The sequence below is a fragment of the Parasteatoda tepidariorum genome, chromosome 3 (assembly GCF_043381705.1).
Source record: "Parasteatoda tepidariorum isolate YZ-2023 chromosome 3, CAS_Ptep_4.0, whole genome shotgun sequence".
In the NCBI taxonomy this organism is placed as follows: Eukaryota; Metazoa; Arthropoda; class Arachnida; order Araneae; family Theridiidae; genus Parasteatoda; species Parasteatoda tepidariorum.
In genome coordinates, this window is record NC_092206.1 from 65,835,961 (window position 1) to 65,861,587 (window position 25,627).

The 25,627-nt window shown below is 28.2% G+C and overlaps 1 protein-coding gene across 2 annotated transcripts in view; it reads left to right on the forward strand.

Annotated features, from left to right (window-relative positions):
* Positions 1-1,058: 1,058 nt before the first annotated feature.
* LOC107454417 (SET domain binding factor) overlaps positions 1,059-25,627 on the forward strand; it is a 61,346-nt gene continuing 36,777 nt past the window's right edge. For both annotated transcript variants that reach the window (XM_016071612.3, XM_071178776.1), the window contains exons 1-16: positions 1,059-1,138; positions 3,156-3,428; positions 4,741-4,843; positions 6,167-6,283; positions 9,582-9,714; positions 11,909-12,017; positions 18,004-18,117; positions 19,655-19,732; positions 19,807-19,920; positions 20,398-20,526; positions 20,717-20,815; positions 21,318-21,472; positions 22,262-22,427; positions 22,513-22,662; positions 22,757-22,825; positions 24,770-24,964. In XM_016071612.3, coding sequence (XP_015927098.2) covers positions 3,369-3,428; positions 4,741-4,843; positions 6,167-6,283; positions 9,582-9,714; positions 11,909-12,017; positions 18,004-18,117; positions 19,655-19,732; positions 19,807-19,920; positions 20,398-20,526; positions 20,717-20,815; positions 21,318-21,472; positions 22,262-22,427; positions 22,513-22,662; positions 22,757-22,825; positions 24,770-24,964 — 1,791 coding nt within the window. In that variant the 5' untranslated portion in view covers positions 1,059-1,138; positions 3,156-3,368. The remainder of the gene's footprint in view (positions 1,139-3,155; positions 3,429-4,740; positions 4,844-6,166; positions 6,284-9,581; positions 9,715-11,908; positions 12,018-18,003; positions 18,118-19,654; positions 19,733-19,806; positions 19,921-20,397; positions 20,527-20,716; positions 20,816-21,317; positions 21,473-22,261; positions 22,428-22,512; positions 22,663-22,756; positions 22,826-24,769; positions 24,965-25,627) is intronic.

Here is a 25,627-nt window from a genome sequence, read left to right on the forward strand (position 1 = left end):
ATAACCTTACCTTATGTTTATGTGTTACCTTTTTTTAAATTTCACCTTAATTTTATGTGTTATTTTACCTTACTTTAATTTTGTGTGTTATGTGTTAATTTAATCTTATACCATAACTTTATTTGTTATTTTATTATTGTTTTGGCAGGAAGTGGCTTGAGTTCTGGCAAAGTCTTACAAAGGTTCCCAGAACTAGATTGGGATGATACACCTTTTATTGATGGCATTGAACTTGTAAGTATTAATAACATAATATTCTTGTTATTTTTTATTTTTGTTATTTAAATATATAAAAGAAAAAATTAGAATTTTGTTTCAATTATTAGTCACTATTATTAAGGGAATAGGGCAATATCTTCTCGTAATGTGCTAATNCAGACGGAGAAAACATCAATTCCACCATGCGCAGTATGTTGCTGTATTGTGGGTCATTTTGCTGCATTTGGTCTGACGAAGGAATTAACAGGATTTCTAGATTAGAGAGTCATTTTAGAAGTGAGGCGCTACGCTAGACTCTTGTAAGATAACAAAAATCGAAAATGTATCACAAACATTAACGGGGAAATGGCCGTCCGCGCGGACGTCGGATTCGAGGAATTCATTGTCCACGGGGAATTTTTGACCACCGAGGACGGGAGAACGGGCGGTTTTTCGAGCCCTGGTTTTTCCTAAAGTTGAATTTGTGAAAGTACTGCTAAACGGTAGTAAATTCACCCTGGACAGACCCCTGATTATTAATATTGTTTAATGTTTTTAGTAAAGTTAAAATAATGAGAGAAAAAAACTCCATATACATAATTGGGAGTTAAAAATATATTTAATATCTTTCTAAATTAAACAGCTTCAGCATCATTTTAACCAATATTATTAAATAGAAATGGAATGTTTAATTTTTTAAACGGAAATAACCTTACCTTATGTTTATGTGTTACCTTTTTTTAAATTTCACCTTAATTTTATGTGTTATTTTACCTTACTTTAATTTTGTGTGTTATGTGTTAATTTAATCTTTTACCATAACTTTATTTGTTATTTTATTATTGTTTTGGCAGGAAGTGGCTTGAGTTCTGGCAAAGTCTTACAAAGGTTCCCAGAACTAGATTGGGATGATACACCTTTTATTGATGGCATTGAACTTGTAAGTATTAATAACATAATATTCTTGTTATTTTTTATTTTTGTTATTTAAATATATAAAAGAAAAAAATTAGAATTTTGTTTCAATTATTAGTCACTATTATTAAGGGCTTGGCGAACAAAGAACACGGGGCGCGCTCAAAAGAGCAGAAAATCAGGGTCATGAATCGTGGTTGCCGGGAGAAAAGTGTTGCACCAAGCAGACTCCTCAATTCTGCTTTTAACATGTAAAGTCTATGGCGGACTTGACGTACTTTGAATCGATTTTTCTTGTTCAAGAATCGGAGTGATCAATTAAANTCGTAATGTGCTAATGTACCTAACCTTAAAAGCATAATGATGTAATATATAATGTATGATCCTTGAATATGCTAATTATTGTGTTACAGTTAATATTTTAAGTAGGGATGCAAATGTACAGGATACCTGGCAAATACCCGTCTTACCCTGCTAGATTTTCAATACCTGCTTATTATCCAGATCAGGCAAAGGAGTTTTGTACGGGCAACTCTTTTTCTTTTTTTTGTCACAATTATCAGTGCCGTGTACCTGGACCTGGCCAATTTTACCGGATAACACTTATGTTTGACACTCACAGCCGTACTTTGAATTACAGAACCTTAAAACTATTTATATATGTAGTTTTGGAAATGTTTGGTACAATTATTAACTATAAAAAATGTAAAATTTATTAATTGTGACAACAAAGTTTTAATGACTGATTTCCTTGTTTGGGCAGCAAAGGACTAATAATGAGGCCACAAAATTGGCCTTCATCTGACATATATCTTGGGAGGACTCGGGTTCTAAGTAATCCAGTGTTTTCACTACAGCACGAGAATCTCGCATATTTTTTTCTTTTCTCGCATTAAAAAATTATTACCGCGAGAAATTCGCGCATTCTATAAATCAATTTCAAAATTCACGAATTTCTCGCATTTTGGAAAAAGCTCCGATTTATGCCATTTAAAATAAAATCAGTTTCACTTTTCTTCCTGGATCTTTCATTCGTTTCAACATTTGCCCCGTTATCTAGCTTCCCTATTTATCAGTATTGTTCAGAACCTTTTCGAACAATAGAAGAAAAAAAATTTCTCACCGAGTTTTGAAAAGTTTGAGAGATTGTACTAAAACAGATCTCCCATATCATTGCTTATAGTTATCGCATGATTAAAAGTAGCACCTTGATAGTTGAAACATTTAATGTACCATTATTTATAAAATATCCTACATTAAGCAGAAGCTACATTAATAAATGCTATTAAAAATTTATTTAATTAAAAAATCAACTATCTATGAATGTCTCCTGTGAAGTTTTACATTAATCACTTTACATTCGAACAGTCAACTCAAATTTCTTTTGGAAATTTATTTTTTTTAAAAATCTGAAAATGAAACTATATGCTTTTATTTATATTAGTGTAGAATAGATTTCTTTGAGCTATATCTTGTAAAATAATTGTTTGCTAGAAAATTATAACGATTTTTATATTTTTGTGCATAAATGTTTTAATATTTGGCTAGGTAATAAAGCCAATATTTATCTGGTTCTTAGAACTGGCTTGGTAAAAGATTCAATTTTCATCTGGTACCTGGACCCCAAAAAATTTTAGGATTTCGTACATCTCTAATTTCAAATTGCAAAATCAGTAACAAAAATGTACTTTCTATGAATAAACATACCTTTTTTTTTAATTTTTAAACAATAAAATATGATCATTAGGATAAAAGTTTAATGTTTTTTTATTTTGTGCATTTGTTTATAAATATTTCGTATCTACCTAAGCAAATTATTGTTTTAAAAATCATTATAATCAAAGTTTTTTTTTTCAAATTTTCTTTTTTTCCCTTCTTTTTTTACATTTATTTTATATTGTCTTGTAATTGCTCGATTTTTTGATTTAAAAATATGCAATTGTAATTTATCTTATTTCATGTTATCTAATTAACTATAATTTCCATAGCTATGTAAAATTATAAATTTGTGCTCATTTGATTTATAATGAATTCTTTTACAGTTTTGCCAGCCACAAGGGTGGAATCTGTCAACAGTACGTCAACAGCCGGCATTCTTTGTATCTGTGCTTACCGATATTGATGCGAATCGTCATTATTGTGCTTGTTTGTCTTTTAATGAACCTGTTGCAATCACACCTAGTAAACCTCCTGATGAAGAAGTTGAAGAGGAAGCAGTGGAGCCATCTGGGGGTCTGGTACAGCATCATTCCATTATGTATGCTCCCAAATGTCTGGTTTTAGTTTCAAGGCTAGATTACTTTTCTACCTTTCGGGTAAATTTTTATTCACTATATTAAACTCAATTTTTTATTTATTTATTACTTTCTATTTCTGCTATATATTGAGATATATTACACATTACCTGTAACACTCTGTTTTAGGGACATCATAATTCTTGTTAGCACCAATAAACATAACAAAGTCGTTATTACTAATAAACATAACAAAGTAGTTATTACCAATAAACATAAATCATTATCATTTATGAATAAATGTTTCTTTTTATTCAAGTCATTTTGTCAGTTGGCAATATTACCCAAATTTTTCTACTAGTTTTTCTCCTATGATTATATTGACTTGATTGCCATACTGTCTATTCAACACAAAGATGAATGCCAGACAACAAGTCTAATGTCTGGGTAGGGCTCATATTGAGATGGACAGACAGTATTTGTTTTTCACATTTGTACAAAAAGTACTCGTATGAGAATTTCTTAGAAGATTTCTAAAAAAGATCCGTATCTTTTTTTTAGTGAATCACTAGTTAAAAAGACATGTTAATTAGATAATTTGCATCTTAATGAAATAAAGTAATTAAGTGAAACAGAATTTTTTTTTAATAATTGTTTTAGACAATTAGTCAACTGGCCTACGCAACCAGTGCTAATGTGTGTCAATGTTACTTCTGTTTATAAGCATTATCACTAAAATTTTACTTCTCGCATAAGCACTTGCACTAAAATTATCCTAAAATATATACATCTTTTGCATTTTGAGGCCTTCAATAGAGCTTTATGGCAAGGTTGGCACTTGGCCTGGTGATATTGTGGTTGCAGTAGATAAAGTTGCATTGCTATCGTGTAGGCTGTTTTAGTAACAGTTATATTTTATTAAATTTTATTTTAATAAGTTAACTTAAATAATTATAAGCATTATTAAATTATCACATGTAACGTTAACATGAATTTAATTAGAAATTATAAACCTGTAATAACATGTGACTTACAGTTGTGGCTGATTTTTTCTTTAATTAAGTGCCTATGCAAATCAAAAGTACTGAATTTTCTATGCACACATTTCTTTAAATTATACAAATTTATATTTAAATGCAGTAGTTTTACAGTGAGCATATCTTAAACCAGTAATGTTGCTTACTAAAGAAATGTTTATCAGATCTGTTAACATTTTTGCTGGAATAGCTTTTGATTGTTTAATCAAGTAAATATTTTATACCACTAATTTTTAAAGTTGCCTGATTGATAAATGTACATATTAACGAGATAAATTTGTAATTTTTTTTGTTATTATGTCTAGTTGTGTTTTCATTTATTTAAGAAATAAAATTCTTGTATGTTTATTTTACAGAATTGTTTAGGCATAATTTATACTGTGTATATAGATACAATATCTGTTCCAGTAGAAACATTAATTGGCAACATATTAGGCTGTATTCAAGTACCTCCTCCAGGTAATAATAATTTTTTTACTGATGTTTTAACATAAACTCGGTAATGTTTTACCTTTCTATGAAATAATTATTTTAGTTATTTTTACTATTAAAATGTTCAATTTCACAATTGTGCAATTAAAATTCACTGAAAATTTTGTATTGTATAGTAGTAAAGTTCAGCTCAGTATCTTAAGTTTTTGAGGACCAGATAAAATGATAATATATAGCTATTATAATCATTGTAAATTAGAAAAACAAAAGCTTCTTTTTGCACTACCAAACTTTTGCTCGATAAAAATACTAATAATTGTAGTAAGAAACTATTCTAAAAACTATGTTAAAGTTTTACATGTTAAATAAATGCTTCGTACCAGCTAACAATCTGTCATTTCAATGAACTTTTCATAACTCTACTGCTTTCTATAGAGAATTTTTTTTGTTTTGTTATTTGAGTTGTGTGAAAATATTTTTTTCAATCTTCAATAGAAATTATTAATATTCTCATTTAGTCAAGTCTGTAAAATGAGGATCTTAAAGCATTCTCCTATAAAATTTATTAGTATGTTTTATTTTCATTTGTTTTGTTGCAATAAAAAAAAATACTTTTATTAAAATAAAACACTGCATTAGCCAGAAATAATTCACAAAAAAATAAAATAAAAACTGACAGCCTTTTTTTAGCATTTAAATCTCTTGAATATCAAATTTTTGGTCAGCTTGGTATTTCTGTTCAAAGCATGCTTATTTCCTGTTCCAGGAAATAAGAAGGCCTGTTTTAGGAAATGTAGAGGTAGTAGATAATGTGAGAAAGCAATATCCTACCGAATGGTCAAATATTTGGAATACAATATTAATAAAAATAAGGCTGAACATATTTGATCCCTTTCAAATATGAAAATCATGTAACATCTGTGAGAAATACCTAGACATTTTGAAGAAAATAATATTTTTTTTTTCCAAATAAGAGAATAAGATGGTGCAAGGTACTAAGGTTGTGTTATATTTTTTTTAAAAAAAAAATATATATATCTGAAAATATCTTAAGATATGCTCAATTTTAATGCTTAATTTATCATAAACAATATTCTATTGCTAGTGACAGACATATTGCTTTAAGCTGATTGCTTGTATTTTATCCATTTTAAAATGCATGTTTTGTATGATAAAATGATTGTTTTCCATCATAAAGAAAATCAGAGTTATCTTCATGTTATTTCATGGAAAAGTCAGTCAGGGATTCTATGCTTGAAGAGCAGAAACATTTTTTTTAAAACCATTGTTGTTTTACAAGTTTTATGATCAACTGTGTTTGGTAGTCCATTTTCTTTTTTAATTTACCAGGTGGACCACAAGTTAGATTTTCAATTGGTGCTGGAGATAGACAAGCTCTCCAACCTCCTTTAAGTTCTACTCTTTCTGTAACTAGTACCACAGTATTTCAGTTATTTGAAGAACTTGGTAATGTATCTTATTTTTATTTAGTTACATATAATTTTCATGAAAACTTTTGTTTCAGCTTATTTTAGTGTGCATGTCTCGCTTTTAAAATTAATCAAGTATGCTATTGTCGCTTATATTGTATTGTTTTACGTGTTGTAAAATTTTTTTTGCTTTTTGCATATTTTTTTCTATGGCCTTAACTTTTAGTTGTTTTTGTTAGAATGCATAAAAATAAATTTATTTGTAGTCAATTTCAAACTGGAATTTTAGTATGCTTTGGTTATTATTTGGGGGACTGGAAAGTAATGTCGTTTCGGTGCATTTGATTCTGATTTGATATTCTGTGCATTTGATGTCAAGATTTTAATTTTAATCAATAATGCATTCACCCTCGTTAGCAACAACCTTTCAGTGCCAGATCGGAAATGAACCGAAATAGATCAGGGAAAAAAATGAATTTGTTTTTAAGACTAACGAATATTTAATGCCCGAAACGACATTACTTTCCCGCCCCCAATACATTAGACTTGCCCAACGACCATAGTGTTGGTGATTTTCCCGATAAAAAAAACATTCTGCCCTTATTTGTTCTAATTTTTATCTTTGTGCTCTTATATTCTTGATTTTTGGGTGTGTTCTACATGTACAAATGTAGATTTTAAAATAATCGATTTGAAGATTTTATATTTTTGATCCAACTTCTTCTAATTTGAATTAATAATGATTGTAAAAATACCGTAATTCAATAGTTCAATTTTAGGAATTGTCTATCAATAGTTCATATATATGGCTTTACCCTAAGGATTCATTATTATAAACTTTTATTCTCAATTAACAATGAACACTTTTGAAAAAAGAACTCAATTAGCAATTCTAAATCATCGTGTTATTATGGGGATGAATTCAAACACGCACACACACACAGGGACCATATGCACCTAGAAAATATGGTTTCAATAGCTTAGCTCAGACGAGTGTTCCATAGTTTAGACTGCTTAATGCTAGTTTCACTTATTTTCGCTTTATCTTTGAAATTTTTTAAGCCAACTAAAAAATTTTTTGCGTGTGATTATTAATTTCTGTTAGTAATGCGACAAGACTTTCTTTAAAATTCTAATAATTATTTATTATAGTTTTCATTTTATTTAATATTGGTTGAAAAATTTTGAATTGCTAGAAATACAATCTCTTATGCCATTTTCAAGTATTTAATTTTTAAATGTATAAATGTAAGCAAAATCAGTCAAACAGTTCATAAGAAATAAAACCAGACTTTTTTTTAAAAATTTTGTGACTCTCAGAAACTAATTAATTTTAGTCTCAATTTGTGTTTTGTTGTTTAAAAGTATATCAAAACTTTAAAGCTTTTTAGTTTAAAATATTTTTAACCATTATTAAATAAAATAATAAGAAAATAATTCTTAAAATCATTTTTGGCATGGAATTATTTTCAAATAAATGAGTTTTATAATTGTCAGTAAAAAGCTTTTTAATAGCTTAAAAATATTAGAGGTATGGTGAAAAATGCCAAAAGAAAGTTAGGACCCAAACTTTTAACTGTTTTTTCGCGTATAGGGCCACATTTGCAAATTTCAACTTTTTTGATTATTCACTAGCATTATTTTGATGATCAAAAATTTAAATTCATCAAAAAAAGGTATGTTTTTGAAGGGAAATGCTATTTTTGTGTCTTATTTTGTTATTTAGTTAATAGTTAGCTCTAATTAACCCTTTAAATGACTAAGTTTGATATTAGTGTGTTATACAAATGATATCATTATAAAAAAAGATATTCAGGATGATATCTTTTGTTTTGATTTTGACTTGCTAAACCTGAATGGGGATTTTAGTTTATTGTACCTTTCATATAACAGGAAATTTTTTTTTTGTGTCTAAGTATAGTTGTTATTGTACTAAACATTGACAGAAATATTTTGATTATAGTATAGTTACGTATATACAGTTGATATATAAATACGGGATGCTTAAAAAATATATGTCAAAAATGTAAAAGCAGGTAGAGGTGATTTTACTTACTTACTATTTACTCCTCGGTTCTACAATTCATGAAGGATCTTGGCCTCCTTTACCACATAACTTTACTTTTTTCGGTCCTTGGCCTTTTTCCTCCAATTTTTGATTTTGTTTTTCCAGATCTCTTTCTACCTCATCAAGCCATCTTTTTCTAGGGCATCCCACCTTTCCTTTAATTTTCCTTTATGCATTTTCTTTGTTGCTCTTTCCTCACTCATTCACTTCAGATATCCAAGCCATTATATTCTTTTTGTTTTTATTCAATTTTCTAATTAGTCAATTTTACTAATTAATTATAAATTAAATTTTCTAATTAATATAATTTTGTATGACGCACTATTTTTTATTATATACAATTCAAAAATCTTCTATAATGTGAGTAACATAAATATACAATTCAATAAAAATATTTGAAATAAATTAAAATCAATGTTTAGAAATAATAAACAGTAAAATTTTAATAGAAATGCTGTGTTAAGTTGATTGTGAGTATTGTTGCTTATTAATGTACTACAATACATGCGTCGATGTCAATCATGTAGCGCTGTTGATGATCACCCTTTTGAGCAACTATGGTAAACTGTTATTGATTGTAATTTTATTGTAAAATGTTTGATTGTTAGCTATTGTAAACTGTTCATAAATCATTGTTTTCTTTTGTCTAACTTGTATTTTTATTTACTTATGATTAATACTGCTAAAGATGCTAGCGCTTTTACACTGCATTTTCGCATCTACATTTTTATACGAACATACACAGCTTATAATCAAATTGCAATCAATTATAGTTTACAATAACCACTCAAAAGAGTGAATGCCAACCGTGATATAAGATTCACAACTGTGCATGGATTTTCATTCATTAATAAATAACTAAGTTCTCTAACGGTTTAACTGGTATTTCTGCACACATACTCTTGTATGAGATATGCTTATTTAGGTTATCTCTACCTTTCTTTATATTTTTGACACATTTTTTTAACCATCCTGTATTTATTTTAATGCTGTCAGAATTTTTTTTATCTTTATTAACAGCAAGTATAGAAGGTATGACTCTTAAATATTCTAGTTCTTAGACAATTTTATTTATCCACTTTTAAATGGTAGAAATGAAAAATGTAAAATTCTTTTTGATGGTTATTTAAGATTATTAAGTTTTATGACTAATGGACAGTGTAATATAATGAGCTTTGATTGTGCAGAATTATTAACTTGAGTATTTTTTCCCCTTTGATTTTGAATAATATTATGATGCGATATCTTTTAATTTCTTCTTCTGCAGGAATTCACAATGTTGTCACATTATTTTGTGCTGCAATGACAGAACACAAGATCTTGTTCCATTCCAGTAGCTACTCTCGCCTGACTGATGCTTGTCATGCTGTTACTGCCCTTATGTATCCATTTAAATACAGGTTGCCATTAATAGCTTATATGTTATAACAGTTCATAAATATATAAAACGTAAATTTCAATTTTTATTTTAATTATTTTCACAATAATAAAAGGTGCACCAATTATTGATTTTTCTGCAATTTCTATGGATTTTATACTATGGATCTTCTACTATGGATTTTATTAGCCTTTAATAACTACAGGGCTGATTGTGCTCCGGAAAAAATCCGGATTTCCGGAATTTTCGCTAACAGTAATCCGGAAGTTGCCGGAGATCGAAGGTCCAAATGTTTCAAAAATTCATTTATCACAGAAGTTTCCGGAAATCAAATTTTCAAAGGTGGAACTTAAAAACACAGTTTATTTTATTTGTTTGTAAGGGAGAGTCAGAGAGGTACTTTATAAGCTTATATTCATGATTAATATTCATTTTTTATCAGTAAATAGATGTTATAATCACCAATAGTATCTGNGGTATGTGTAAAATTTTAAATATATTTTAAGTAAACTAAGAAATATTGAGAAAAAGGAAGAAAAAAAACCTTGTTTAAATTTTTTTCAATTTAAACTGTCTTTTTTTTTTTAAACTCAAGAAATTTTCCGGAATTTTGACATGGGCTCACAATCACCCCTGTAACTATGAATTTATAATAGTCTCTTATTTTCATGTACAATGTTTTCATGTACAATGTTTTCATTTGTAAATAACATTTAGCTTTTGCAATTTTTTTAATGGAAATAAAAAACCATATTTATTTGTGTGGTTATTAAATTGTAACTTTATTTCCAATTCTTTCGTAAACTCTAAGGTTAATCCTCGATGTTTGAAGCTTATTTTATGGTTTTTGGAAAAATTACCATTTTTGGAAACAAACAAGCTTTAAAGGTAACTAATTTTGTGATATAAAATTAAATGTAGACTTAAACAAAAAACATAATTGTTTATTTAAATTAATTTTATCAAATATAATTGGTAAATTTTTTTTACACATAACCATATCAGTAGGAACCATTTTTATTGACACTACAGTTTATTCATCGATCTAGTTTTCATGACACCAAGTGTCATTTTCGCCCCAAGAAAATGATGCCGACTGAAGTTGCCGACTGAAGTTTGCGAAAAATCATATACTTTCCATAGCATTTTGTGGTCATTGGAGGTAACCTCTAAGAATGATCAACCTTGACCATTTTATTGTGGAACAGAGGGTGGTCATTTCCAAGATTTTTCACTGTAGTACATCCTCATATTCAGTAAGAAGATTCAGCTGAAAACATTTTTTATCTCCATCGTGTCTTGAAAAAATAAAGTTTGATCTATTTTAAATTATTATACTCTCTTTATTATAATGGAATCTAGCACTGCTGATCTTGCTAAATCTATAAGGAAAATGAAATTTTCTTGCAGAAATATTTCATAAACACAAGCCTACATTTTGAAAAGGTTTTTTTTTATTTTATTATTTTTATATATTATATTTATATATTAAAATTTAATGCAGCTGACTAAAATCTAGTAATGTGTAGTTAGGTTTTTATGACAAGAATGGAATTTAAGATTTAATTTAAAGGTTTCATTAATGCATAAAATGGTTTTTATAAGCAATGAAATTAATCACAACAAAATTTTCATTCGAGTTTTTTGTGTTCTATAATAAAAACACTCACTAAAATTGAAACAAAATTTATGGAGATATACTTATTAGAGTTTCTTTTCACCATAGAGCTAGCATTGTCATAGCTCTCAAGTGTAGATTAGCATTTCGTCTTGATATATAATTTTTTATTTGGTGCAGTTCACGAGAATAATCGTTTGAGATCCTTGTTTAACTTTGAAATTTACCGAAAGTATAAACAACCTGATATTGACCAACCTGACCATAAAATGACTGCAATAGCTTGTACATATATTCCAATCTGATAATCCCATGGGAAACAGAAATTGAGGAAGACCATCAATTAGGTGGCTTGACTTGGTTGAGTAGGACTTTCATATAGTAAATAAGGAAAACTGGAAGAGCCTTGCTGTGGATAGGACCAGACACAAAGATTACTTGGGGCTGCCTTGCCCTGTAACGAGCTCCAGTGCCTTAATAGAAGATATAATGTATCAAGTGAAATCTACTTCTCTTAAACTGATTTCACATTAAATATTTGTACTTTTTTATTTGTTATTAGATAACAGTTTAGTAATTCTTTCACTTTTTTTTTCAGTCATGTATATATACCTTTGCTGCCTGCAGCTTTAGTGGAAGTGCTAAGTACTCCTACTCCTTTTATAATGGGTGTTCATTCATCTTTAAAAAATGAAGTGCTAGACTTGGTATGTTTCTAAATTCAGAAAAAATTTTGACTTAAAATAAATGCATTCATGTTTATTTGCCAAATTCATAATTGCATAGTTCTGAATTTTGTCATTTTTGTATCAAATAATTCATAAAGATATTACAGACTCATAATGAAAGAACTTAATAAAAAAAGGTTTTTATGTGACATTTTTAAAAAAATTGAGGTTTTCCCGGGGGAGATCTTATTCTAGTCTTTAATTTTACTGTATTCATTTATTTTGCAATGCCTTTAAATTTTACTCACCTCAGTAATGAATGTACTAACTAGGGAAGTACACATCTCGAAATTCCTATTAAAACAAAGTTAAGCTGAAATTATTGAGAATGTTTGAAAACCTTGGATAGGGTATAAATTAGTGGCCAGTTCTGTTTGTTTTGTAAAATATGCCCCATTAAAGTTTCAGTTCATTTACTTTTAAACCAACAAATTTTCCAGCTGATGTGTATTAGTGGTTTAGGTTGACCGCCTTCTACCATTGAGGTGTTGAGGCCGAAATCCCAGGTGCGACAATTGAATTTTATCGCCAATTTTCTGTTCTAAAAAGCTTGATAACTATTTATTATGTTTTATTCAATTTATAAATTATTATTTTTTAATTAAGTTAACTTTTTTAAAATTTTCAGGGATGAGATTTTTCCGCTTTTTAGTGGATTTCCGCTTTTTTCACTTTTATCTCTTAAATTTCAGCTTTTTTATCAAAAATTCAGATTTTCTAAAAATTTAATTTTTTTTATAAGTATTCCGCTTTTTCAGAAAATTCACCGATTTTCAAAGAGAAACAGGAAATTCAAACTACATAGCTACCAATCCTTTCTCATTTTTACTTATTTTAGCTATTTTCTCCCCTTTTACACGCAGCAGATAAGATTTTCCGAATTTTTTACCCGCCCTCCAGATAGATCCGATTTTCGTAGTTCAAACGACGCTGCTTCTGACAAGCCTTTTAGAGGTCCCAAGCCTGGAATCTGCTAATATCTCGATTCTTATTCACACGATTTTAATATCAAACATAGCTTTTCATATTTGCGTGTTGCGATTCTTATTCACGCGATTTGAATATTGTACGTTGCGATTCTTATTTACGAGATTTAAAAATCCGATATTGTGATTCGTATTTACGCCTTTTTAAAAACCTATGTAGCGATTCGTATTCACGCAAGTTTAAAATTCAATGTCTTGATTTGCTCATGCGGTTTATAATATCAAACATTGATTTTCGTATTTATACGTGATTTTAAAATAAGGCATTGGGATTCGCATTCACGCATTCTAAAAATTATGCATCATAATTCTTATTTATGCAATCTAAAAATTACGCATCATGATTCGTATTTACGCGATCTAAAAATTATGAATCGTGATTTGTATTTACGCGTTTTAAAAATTCTATATCCCAGTTTGTATTTTCTCATTTTCAAAATCGTATATCTAGTTTCATATTCATGTGATTTCAAAATCCATAATTGTTATTCATATTCACGCAATTTTAAGATCAACTATCGCGATTCTTGTAAGAAGTAAATTTTTTTAAAATTAGTTACTATAAAGGTGACTGTTTTTCTAACGACGATTATTAGTATATGTAAGTGTTACAACATCAGAGAAACTGGAAGGGAATATATTCAAAACTTACATTCTGTGCTTGCAAAGAAGAAAAAATAGGATTTGTCACAAGATGTTTGAAGATGGACTAACGACTAAATATAGCAAACATAAAAGATATAGCAAACAAAAGCAATCACTTAAAAAGGGATTTAATTAAAAAAAAAATTTGGTGGAAAAAGAGTTAATTAACTCATCATCAAAATTTTATTTATAATTGCTGTTATTTATGCTATAAAATGCAAAATTCTTATCAAATAAAAAACAATTATCTAAACAGTTGCTGATTGTCATGTAATTTTTCAAACTAAAATAGCAATTTTTGTATGTTAAGGAGTTACTATATATTTCTACTTCACTGTTATTGATATGTTTCAGAGGGCTCTAGTTAGATTAGACTATAATATGAACATAATGATTCGGTCCATTGTTAAAGTTTTTTTTCCCAATATAATTTAAAAAGTAATATTACTGATATATTTGCTATAAATCACATAACAGTATTTATTAAAAGAAATGAAATATTAATGTATATTCTCAGTAGTTTTAATTTGCTAAACCAGGTAGTTTTTCAAGTAGTAATTGTCTCTTATGTGAACTGAGGAAAAATATAATTTCCAGCTTTATTTTTTCAATTGGTAATTTTTTTTTCACTAAATGTTAAGTATCAATGTAATCGTTTTTATAATAATAGATTAGTACACAATTGTATGTCAACACATTATTTATTACCTTAAACTGTCTGGAATTTATTATTAAAGAGTTGCGCTTGCGTAAAATTTACTATCGTGGAAATTCAGCTTTTTTGCGTTTTGGCTAATCTCATCCCTGAATTTTAAAACAAAAAAAAATTTCATATTTATATATATTTTTCTTTTTTTCAATAGATTTCCTTTGGATTATTCAAAAAATATTGTTACGTAAAATTTGTGTTAAAATTTAATAATTTTTTTGAAAAATTACGAATTTGAGTTAAAAAATTTAAGATAAATTTTTTTATGTTTTAAAACAATTCATATATTTTAATTAAAAAATAAAATCTTTTAATTTTTTGTTTTTAATAATTTAATTTTTAAAAAAAATTTAAATTAAAAAATAATTTATTTATTGAATAAAACGTTGCAAGTAGTTATCAATCTTTCTAGAAAAGAAAATTAGAACCAAAATTCAATCAACCCAAATGGGATTTAAACGCCGCATCTCTCTGGTAGAAAATGAACAACCTAACCATTACAATACAAATACAAATCGACTAGGAAGTTTTATTAGTTTAAAAATAAAGGAACTGAAGCTTTAATGGGGCATCATTTACCTCAGGGGCAGATCTGGCTGCTAATTTGTACCCTATCTAAAGTTTTCAAACATGTTCTTTAATTTCTTAATCTTAGAATGTTTTCATAGCGGAAGAAGGTTTCAAGTGCATTTGACAAAAACACTGCTGAGGAGTAATCTTAGAAAACCTGTTTTTACTGGCAAATTAAAACATTAAGAGTGTGAATACTATGATGCAACCAGGTTAAATGAGTGTTAGGGGTTTATAAATATATTCAATTGAAGTTTGTTTATAAAATGTAAAGAGAAAGTATAGTCTTTATTTCCTATTTTCAAGATACTAATTTATTACAAACTAATTTTAAGCTAATTTACTCTCATTCTCTAAAATTACATTTATCAGGGATGAGATTTTTCCGCTTTTTTCACTTTTATCTCTTGAATTTCAGCTTTTTTATCAAAAATTCAGATTTTCTAAAAATTTCACTTTTTTTATTAAGTATTCCGCTTTTTCAGAAAATTCACCGATTTTCAAAGAGAAACAGAAAATTCAAACTACATAGCTACCAATCCTTTCTCATTTTTACTTATTTTGGATATTTTCTCCCCTTTTACACGCAGCAGATAAGATTTTCTGAATTTTTTACCCGCCCTCCAGATAGATCCGATTTCTGTAGTTCAAACGACGCTGCTTCTGACAAGCCTTTTAGAGGTCCCAAGCTTGGAATCTGCTAATATCTCAATTCTTATTCACATGATTTTAATATCAAACATGGCTTTTCATATTTGCGTGTTGCGATTCTTATTCATGTGATTTGAATATTGTACGTTGCGATTTTTATTTACGAAATTTAAAAATCCGATATTGTGATTCGTATTCACGCTTTTTAAAAAGTTTAAAATTCGATATCTTGATTTGCTCATGCGGCGTATAATATCAAACATTGATTTTCGTATTTATACGTGATTTTAAAATAAGGCATTGGGATTTACATTCACGCATCCTAAAAATTATGCATCATAATTCTTATTTATGCAATCTAAAAATTACGCATCATTATTCATATTTACGCGATTTAAAAATTATGAATCGTGATTTGTATTTACGTGTTTTAAAAATTCTATATCCCAGTTTGTATTTTCTCATTTTCAAAATCGTATATCTAGTTTCATATTCATGTGATTTCAAAATCCATAATTGTTATTCATATTCACGCAATTTTAAGATCAACTATCGCGATTCTTGTAAGAAGTAAATTTTTTTTAAAATTAGTTACTATAAAGGTGACTGTTTTTCTAACGACGATTATTAGTATATGTAAGTGTTACAACATCAGAGAAACTGGAAGGGAATATATTCAAAACTTACATTCTGTGCTTGCAAAGAAGAAAAAATAGGATTTGTCACAAGATGTTTGAAGATGGACTAACGACTAAATATAGCAAACATAAAAGATATAGCAAACAAAAGCAATCACTTAAAAAGGGATTTAATTAAAAAAAAATTTTTGGGGAAAAAGAGTTAATTAACTCATCATCAAAATTTTATTTATAATTGCTGTTATTTATGCTATAAAATGCAAAATTCTTATCAAATAAAAAACAATTATCTAAACAGTTGCTGATTGTCATGTAATTTTTCAAACTAAAATAGCAATTTTTGTATGTTAAGGAGTTACTATATATTTCTACTTCACTGTTATTGATATGTTTCAGAGGGCTCTAGTTAGATTAGACTATAATATGAACATAATGATTCGGTCCATTGTTAAAGTTTTTTTTCCAATATAATTTAAAAAGTAATATTACTGATATATTTGCTATAAATCACATAACAGTATTTATTAAAAGAAATGAAATATTAATGTATATTCTCAGTAGTTTTAATTTGCTAAACCAGGTAGTTTTTCAAGTAATAATTGTCTCTTATGTGAACTGAGGAAAAATATAATTTCCAGCTTTATTTTTTCAATTGGTAATTTTTATTTTCCCTAAATGTTAAGTATCAATGTAATCATTTAAATAATAATAGATTAGTACACAATTGTATGTCAACACATTATTTATTACCTTAAACTGTCTGGAATTTATTATTAAAGGGTTGCGCTTGCGTAAAATTGACTATCGTGGAAATTCAGCTTTTTTGCCTTTTGGCTAATCTCATCCCTGATTTATAAGCTTCATTCATTCTACTTATTAATTGTTAATAAATAAAACTCAATCCCAGTTTCTTATTTTCAAAAAGTCATTTCCTCTTTATGAAAAGCTTTATGAAACAGTAGATGAGAGTTTTCAAAATTAACAGTCTGATGCCATATGTTAATGATGATGACTTTAAATTTATTATATTATTTATATTTATTTTAACTTCATAATTGTTTTACTTAATAATATAGTTGACCAGGTGGCTGAGAGGTTAGCGCGTCTGACTGCGAAGCCAATGGCTTCAGGTTCGAATCCCGCTCAGAGCATGTATTTTCTGTCTGTGTGAATGTGGCTCACCCTATGAATGGGTATTTGTGACAGTGTGGCGTGGGTAATGTTGCTCACATGTGTGACTTTGGTCTCAAGGTGTTCACTAGACAATGTAAAATGAGCAACACCTCAAGCACCTTTCATAGTAAAGATCGATAAGTTCAGAGCCTGTCAATAAAAAAAGTAATTTTTAAATAACTGAAACCTAACTTTTGATAAGCTCCTTTCAATATTTGCTATAAGTAGCATAAGATCAGTTGTAGAACAAAAAAATTTCCTTGTGAGGGGTTTTTATAACTGAAAAATTCATTTTTCTTTTTTATAAACTGTTATTTCAAAATATTAATAAATGTGTGTTTGTGATCAATAATTTTCAAAAGCAACTTTAAAATAATTAATAGATGCAATGAGTATTTTTTGTGCAATCTTAACTCTTAAACTTATCCACTTAGCTATAACATTAACAATGATACATTTACAGAGTTGAATAAAATTTTGTGGGAGTATTTGTTGTTTTCATTCAGAAAACTTAATAACTCATAATTTTGTTTCTGTGATGAAACGTAATTATATTTTATCTCATTTTAAATTGTTCACATTTTGTTTTTTAGTTAGATGTAATCATTGTTGATTTAGATGGTGGATCACTTATAGTTCCTGAATGCATTAATGTTTCCTGCCTCCCTGAACCATTGCATACTCAGCTGTATTCTCATATGTGTGGGGTAAGCTTATAAGTAAAAACTAAATGCTATTTAAGCTCTGAATATTTTAGTCTCTAAATCAGAATTTTGCTACAGTTTGATTAATGTGATGATAATAGAGAAGTTAAATTACTTAAATATTCTTATCGTTTTTATTTATTTTGGCTTTGAAATATAAGATAATATATTTAGAGCAAGTTATAAAAATGTTTGTTTCCCCTTTTTAAATCTCAGAGTAATCAGTCTTTTACATAGCTTTGTTTGCTAATTTAAAATTATTCAGAGTAATTATTCTGTAAATCTTAATCTTTAAAGTGTTTGATGAATATTGTTGTCAGCAATGGTGTATTACTACGTTACTAAATCATAAACCATAATTTCGCACTCTAAACTCTATGTAAGCAAATAACCTAATTATGATTAAAAACATGGTCATTAATTATTTAGAGTTTTACTGTTAACACTCATCATATCACCTTTGATTTCTTTTGTTTTTTGATGATTCAGGTAAATCGATTGAGCATGAAATAAATTTAAATCTTTATTAAAAGTAATAAAATAATTTAGCTGTCTGATAGATTTGCTATATACTGCATTTTATATAAAAAAGAAATCAATCCTTCTCTTTCCCGAGATCCCGTCATTCCATATGCCTTCTGAATCTGTTATTGTTGACCGCTGGTAAAGTCCACTCTTTGCTTAAACTTTAGCTATAGATAATAAAATCTTCAAATTCCTTACCGTTATTTATCAATTATTTTGTATTATTGCAAACAAACTTTTAACTCATTTCTTTTAGTAAATATGATTGATAACCACTAAACTTTAAAATTTTGAAAAGAAAAATTTATTACACATATAGCTGTGTATTAATATGTTATAAATGTACCATTTTATATCAAAATGTGAAATACAAGTAAATAAAGTTTTATTACAATGAATCATATTTAATTGCATTAAAGTCGGTTTTACTTAGTACATATTTCCAAGTCAAATAATTTAGACATTGTAATTGTGATAATATGTTACAGATTACTCAATTCTGTAATCAAGCAAGTTAATTTTTGGAAGGGTTAGTAGCTTGCTGTGTATGGAAAATTGTTAGTTCCCATTCATGTCTTGTGTATTTCTAAAATTTTCTATTTTATTATAGAAATAACTGATGTAATTAACTCTAGAACAAAATTAAACACATTAAAAAAAAAAAAGCTCTTAAACAATCTAACAGTGATGCACGGGGAAAAAAAAAATCAATTTTTGATAAATAATTGTGAGGAAATTATGCTTCAGAAATTTTTTTTTAATCAAACGAAGTTACCCTGTTGTGACTGGCATATAAGAACATAATAAAAATAGATATTTTTTTAAAAAATAACTTGTATGTTTAAATTCTTTGTAAAATATATATCCAAATCTATTAGGATATTAAAGATACATTAAAAAAATTCTTAAATATGAGGACATGAGTACATGCTAGTTAAATATATCTTGATGTTAATTAAAAAAAGTTGAGATTATGTTTATGTACAGTAATAAAAATAAATGGTGTTTTTTTTAGGTCTTGCGCCCTGAATTAAGGACAGCAGATGATGCATTTCCCCCTGCTCAAACAAATCCCTCTCAACCTCATATGCTTGTAAGTATTCCATTATTGCATTTCTTTTTCTTTCTCTTTTAATTGTATTTATAATGAAGTAATCGTTATTTCAGGATAAAGAAATAAGAGCAATTTTTCTGCGCACATTTTCCCAACTGCTTCAAGGATATCGTTCATGCCTCACTATCATTCGCATTCATCCAAAACCATTCATAGCTTTTCATAAAGTAAATATTTTTAGTGATTACATTTCTTTCATTGCTACTTTTTCAATTTTTTTTCTTTTTTACCTTTACTGTATTTTTCTTGCTTATATTTTACAAAACTAATTACTAGGCAATGCTACCATTTAAGAATGCCGTGTTTGCAAATTTTGAAAGCTGTTAAATCTTTTAATAAAATCTGAGTACGTCGAATAATGTTTATGGAATTCAAAAATTACTTAAAACTAGCTGCTATTGACATAAAAAATTGTGTTAAGTTTGTAACACCCAGTTTTTAATTTTAAAAAAAATTGAAATTATTGATAGTTACTAATAATTAGAATGAGTAAGACTTATCCAAGACTTATTTTAACAAAAATTATTAGAACTGCTGGATAAATGTATAGTAACTTCCTGTCGTGGAATTAATTTTAAATGGCGCTCAATGCTCAATTTATTGTTTAAAATACTGTGTATGACTTAAATCATTTTATATTTCAGGCTGCATTTCTTGGTCTTCAGACATATTCTGACTGTGACTTCATCGTTAAAGTTCTTGATTGCATGTTTTTCAATACATTTGTTTCGGAAAGAGGTCCCCCGTACAGAGTCTGTGATATTTTTGATGAGGTTAATATTGATATATATATATTTTTTAATTCTTTTTATTCATTCTGTTTCTTTTCTATTTAAATTGTTGTTGTAAGATAAACAATTTGGGTTATTAAAATATGTTTTTTAAAATATAATATTAATATCAAATCAGCTCAATTGTTGATTCTGATTACTTGAAATGATATGTAAACTTTGTTTAATTTAGATTTATGCCAGTATGCAAGATACTTTAAAAGCTGAAGTTAAGGACTCCTCGTGTGTAATAAATCACGTTCAAGAATTAGCCCATCAACTGTATTTGAATGTGAGTATTTATTGGATACATAATGGGAAAAAGGAATTTCTCAAAAGGTTTAAATTTTTTTAGGAGACTGGAATTTTTCTTTCATTAAAGGTATAGAATTTTTTTGAAATTATTTGTTTGGAAAAGTAATGAACCCAACTAATAATTATAACAAAATATTGTATCTTATTTTTAAATTAGGAGAAAATGTTTTTAAGAGCTTTTCCCAGCTTTTTAATTCTTACATTTTAAGTCTTTTTTTTCCCCCTTTAACCTTTTATTTATTTATTTATTTTTTTCTTGAAAGAATAATTCTGAAAAATTTAAATTTATTTTATCAGCTCCTATTTTAGCATGGATTTCTTTTAATTATGGAACTAAAATGTGCTTTCAGTTTTACTGTTTTTCTATCTTTTCCCCCCTATCTTTTACATATCCTCTTTCCTATTTTGCAATTTTATTTGTAACTATGCTGATGTTGATGAATTAGCTTTTTTTTTTTTAATTATTGTGTTTTGTGCAGGAAAATCCAAATAAGCAACAATATGTACAGAAAATACCTAAACCTACTGAAGGAGCATTTACTAGAATTCATCAACCTCCATTTCCTATAATTGATGCAAAAATTGTAAAGGATAATATCGATGAAGGAATGTCAAAACAATCAATCAGGGCAAAGTATAATATTTATTTTTTTCATCCAATTTCTACTACTTCTGATTCTTTTTTATGCCTAAAATTAATATGATATGCATTGCATCAGGTAAAGGATATGAAATTTCTAAATGAAACTCACATTTTGTATCATTATTTCAGCCCATATTTATTTCTATACATTTCTTTTTAAATTTGAAACTTTTTCCTCCTCTGATGTATTCAACACCCTTTCTCCTCAAATAAATTATTATAATTTGTTTTTATTTACAAAGGGCTTCCAATTTTGTATGTTTTTCAAATAATGTGAATAGTTTTTATAAAATATAAGTACATTCAGTATTCAAAAATCATTCAATACATCTAATTTTATTATCCTAACATATAACCAAAACCCTTTCTCCTTAAATAAATTATTGTAGTTTACTTTGTTTTTATTTTCAAAGAGCTTACAACTTTGGGTTTCAAATAATAATACAAGTAATTTTTGTTTAAACTCATACTTTTGTTTAAACATGTACTTTTGTTTATACATAAACATAAATACATTCAATATTCAAGAATCATTCAATGCTTCTCATTTATTCATTCAATTCTTCTGCCTAAAAATTGAAAATTTTTAGGGAAAACTCTGATTAGTATAATCTAACTGATTTTATTTAGTTTTTTAAATAAACGCATTTCTTTATATAAAAATTTTACATTTTGACTGAATAATATTTATATTTTTGTCGATCATATTATTACATTTTAAAATTTCAGAATTTTAGTGTTTAAGTTATGTTTCATAAAAGTTTTTTTTGAATGTTCTAGACTCTCTGCAATTAAACCTCAGCAGCCAAGAATAGTGCCTATGGGACCTCAAGCAGCTTCTTGGCTTGATAATCGAGGCTTAGTTACAAACAGTACCAGGCGATTAGAAGTCCTAAGAAGTTGTGTCAATTGTATATTTGAAAACAAAATATCTGATGCACGCAAAGTAAGTTTAGTTTCAAAGAAATGAACTAATATTCTAACTGTGCTTATTTAAAACTATTAAACACTAATTTAAAATACTTTTGTAGACTTTCCCTGCAGTTCTGAGAGCTTTGAAAAACAAAACAGCTCGCTTAGCGCTAACTCAAGAATTAGCTTTACATGTAACTGGAAACAAAGCCGTGTTAGAACATCAGCAATTTGATTTAGTTGTTCGACTAATGAACTGTGCATTACAGGTCAGCTTATGTGCATTATTTAATATTTTCTGTTTTAACATTTTACTTTTTATTAGAATTTTTTCAACTAAATGTTGTTCTTTTTTCACTGAAGGATGATTCTTCAATGGATGAATATGGTGTTGCTGCTGCAATTTTACCTCTGGCTATGGCTTTTTGCAGAGTAAGTTTTTATTTCCTTTATCTAAATTACTTACCTTTATTTCCTGTGTAATATCTGTGACAGCTTATAATCCACAGACGAGCATTTCAGACCAAACCGGAAAATTTCAAACAATAATCTACAGATTATACAGTGGTTTATTTAGCGCAAGAGGAATAAAAAATTCCAAAGCCCTTCCTACTGTCAGAATCTACATAATATCATCACATGTGATTGAATCTACGTCATATATGAGCCAATGGGCATCATCAGTGAAACAGGCGAGCAGACATGTAATAATGTTTAAAAGGCATTCTTAAAGGATGCGAATAAATTACATATACCAGTTTGGGGATGTGGACGAGAATCCGATTGGCAAGTTTTTCACAACCTAATAAATTTTACCAATAAGGCTCTTGTTAGGTGCGTTCAAGTGTATTTTTCGTTTCAAGTGTAAATGGTCTATTTCACTTTTATGGCTCATGAAAGTTGATAGGAAATGTTGAAAAAATAATTTTGCAAGATAATCTGCAGTGTTGGTTTTATTGTTTTTAACAGTTTTTTCTTTTTAAGTTTTTCTTTTTTTTCCCTTCTTTTTTCCATCACATAACATAAGTCGAATAATTTATCTGTTTCATAACAAAACAAGTTATTTTGCCATTTTCTTTAATGCTATGTTTTTGATTATTTTTCAATGGTTTACACAAATAAACAATTTTAAAATTTTTATAAGTCATTTAAAAGTCCCATTGTACGCATATGGATAGCATTATTTGCATAACAAAATTGCATAACATATCATTACTTAAACGGTTTGGAGCAATAAAATAACGATCCCAACATTTTATAAGGGTGTCACTAATATAAAATTTTTTTAAATTTCCAATGCAGCAGGCAATAGACATTATCCTAACGCCGTACAGAGATCAAAAGAAAAGAGAAATACAAATACAGAAAGAGATGAAATATACAAAATCAAAACACCAAACACAAAAATTAAATCAAGAATTTAAATTGAACAAAAGGTGTTTGGCTTCCCAGTATCGGGAGTAGATACCTTTGTAAGAACTGAACAGTTGAGGAGATGCTCAGCATTCATCGTCGCACCACTGCGGCAGAAGGGGCAGGCAGGATTATCCACTATTTTAAGATTGAAAAGATGAGCGTATAAGCAATCGTACTTGGTAGCAAGACGAAAGGCAGCTACAGCTCTGCTTCTTGGGCAATTGGGGAGAATGAGGATGTCATTTTTCTACGATTTTTCTATTGTTCGTTCTTTTAGCAATGATATATGTGTTGTCTTAATTGCATGATTAATCATTAATGAAGTGGACTTATAGCTAACCAAGTTATTTGGGGCTTGATTAACAAAGCAACCTTTTTTGGCCAGTGCATCTGGTTTTTCATTGCTGGGGATACCACAGTGGGATGGGATCCGTTGTAAGGCAATCGTTTTATATTTTTCACCCATTTCTGTCATTAAGGATCTACATTTCACAATGGACAAAGAACTAGGGGCTTGAGATTAGTTGGCAATGGCCAGAATCGCAACTTGGGAATCTGAGAAGATGACAACTTGATCGAAAAAAGAAGGATGAGCATTTAAATGAGTTAAAGCTACTTTGATTGCCTTAACTTCACCATCAAAAGCGGTCTTGGCTGTTCCCAACGAGAGATAGTGGGAGAAATGCTCGCAATAAATACCAGCACCGGCAACGCCATCCGTCTCAAGCTTTGAGCCATCTGTATATATGTGCAACCATTTGTTTTTTAACAGTTGATCTGCAGATTATGTACAGGAAATTAAGGTAAAAGGTCAATGGAAAAATCATCACCCAATATTTTTTCTTTGTCTATTTTCTCCAATTGTCGAAATTGCTAACTAGATTTTAGTTCTGCAAATTGAAAGATTTAATTTTTATTTCCAAATTTTCTAAATATGTTTTGATCATTTTTCTTTTGCAGAAGTTGTGCACTAATGTAATACAATTTGCTTATACATGCATTCAAGAACATCCAGTTTGGCAGAATCAGCAATTCTGGGAAGCTGCTTTTTATCAAGATGTCCAGAGGGACATACGAGCACTTTATACTTATACTCCTCAACGGACATATCTTACTGATCGAGAGTCAGCAATTTCACCTATAAGCCCTAGAGAGGTAGGTGTCTTAGTTCTTTTGAAAAAGAGATGACAATTTTGCAATCTTCATTTTTTTGCCCGTGCATTAATTATCAAATCATACTGTTATTCATGGTACATTTTATTTAAGTTGCTTTCATGTCTGCTCACGTCATATAAAACCTTCTTTTAAATTTTTGACAATTTTTTAATGATCTAGAGTGCTTAAATTTTAAATGTAATACTGTGAAGTATGACTATACAAGTTTCAGAAATTTACTGTTAGCTAAAAGCATAATTTGTTGCTGTTACTAATATTAATCTAAATGTCATTAAGTTTTGGATATAAAATAGTATTCAAAACTTATTATTCTTATAATTTTTTCATATTGTTTTAAAAAAGATTATGGAATAGATTATTTTTGAAAACATATACTTGAAATTTCTGTGACAATTTATTGTACAAATAACTACTTTCCAAAATTTTACAAAATCAGGTGCACGAGCAATAAAGCTTGACATTCATTGAACATGAAATATTAATACATAATAATACCTATCATACACACCTACATACCAAAAATGTGCTATCTTATAATCAAACACTAAATTATATGCTGGGGTATAAGATAGTTATCTTGGTTGAGTTTGTAGTTTTTGTAAACCTAATTTCAAAAGTTTTTTAATAATTATTTCTTCATGA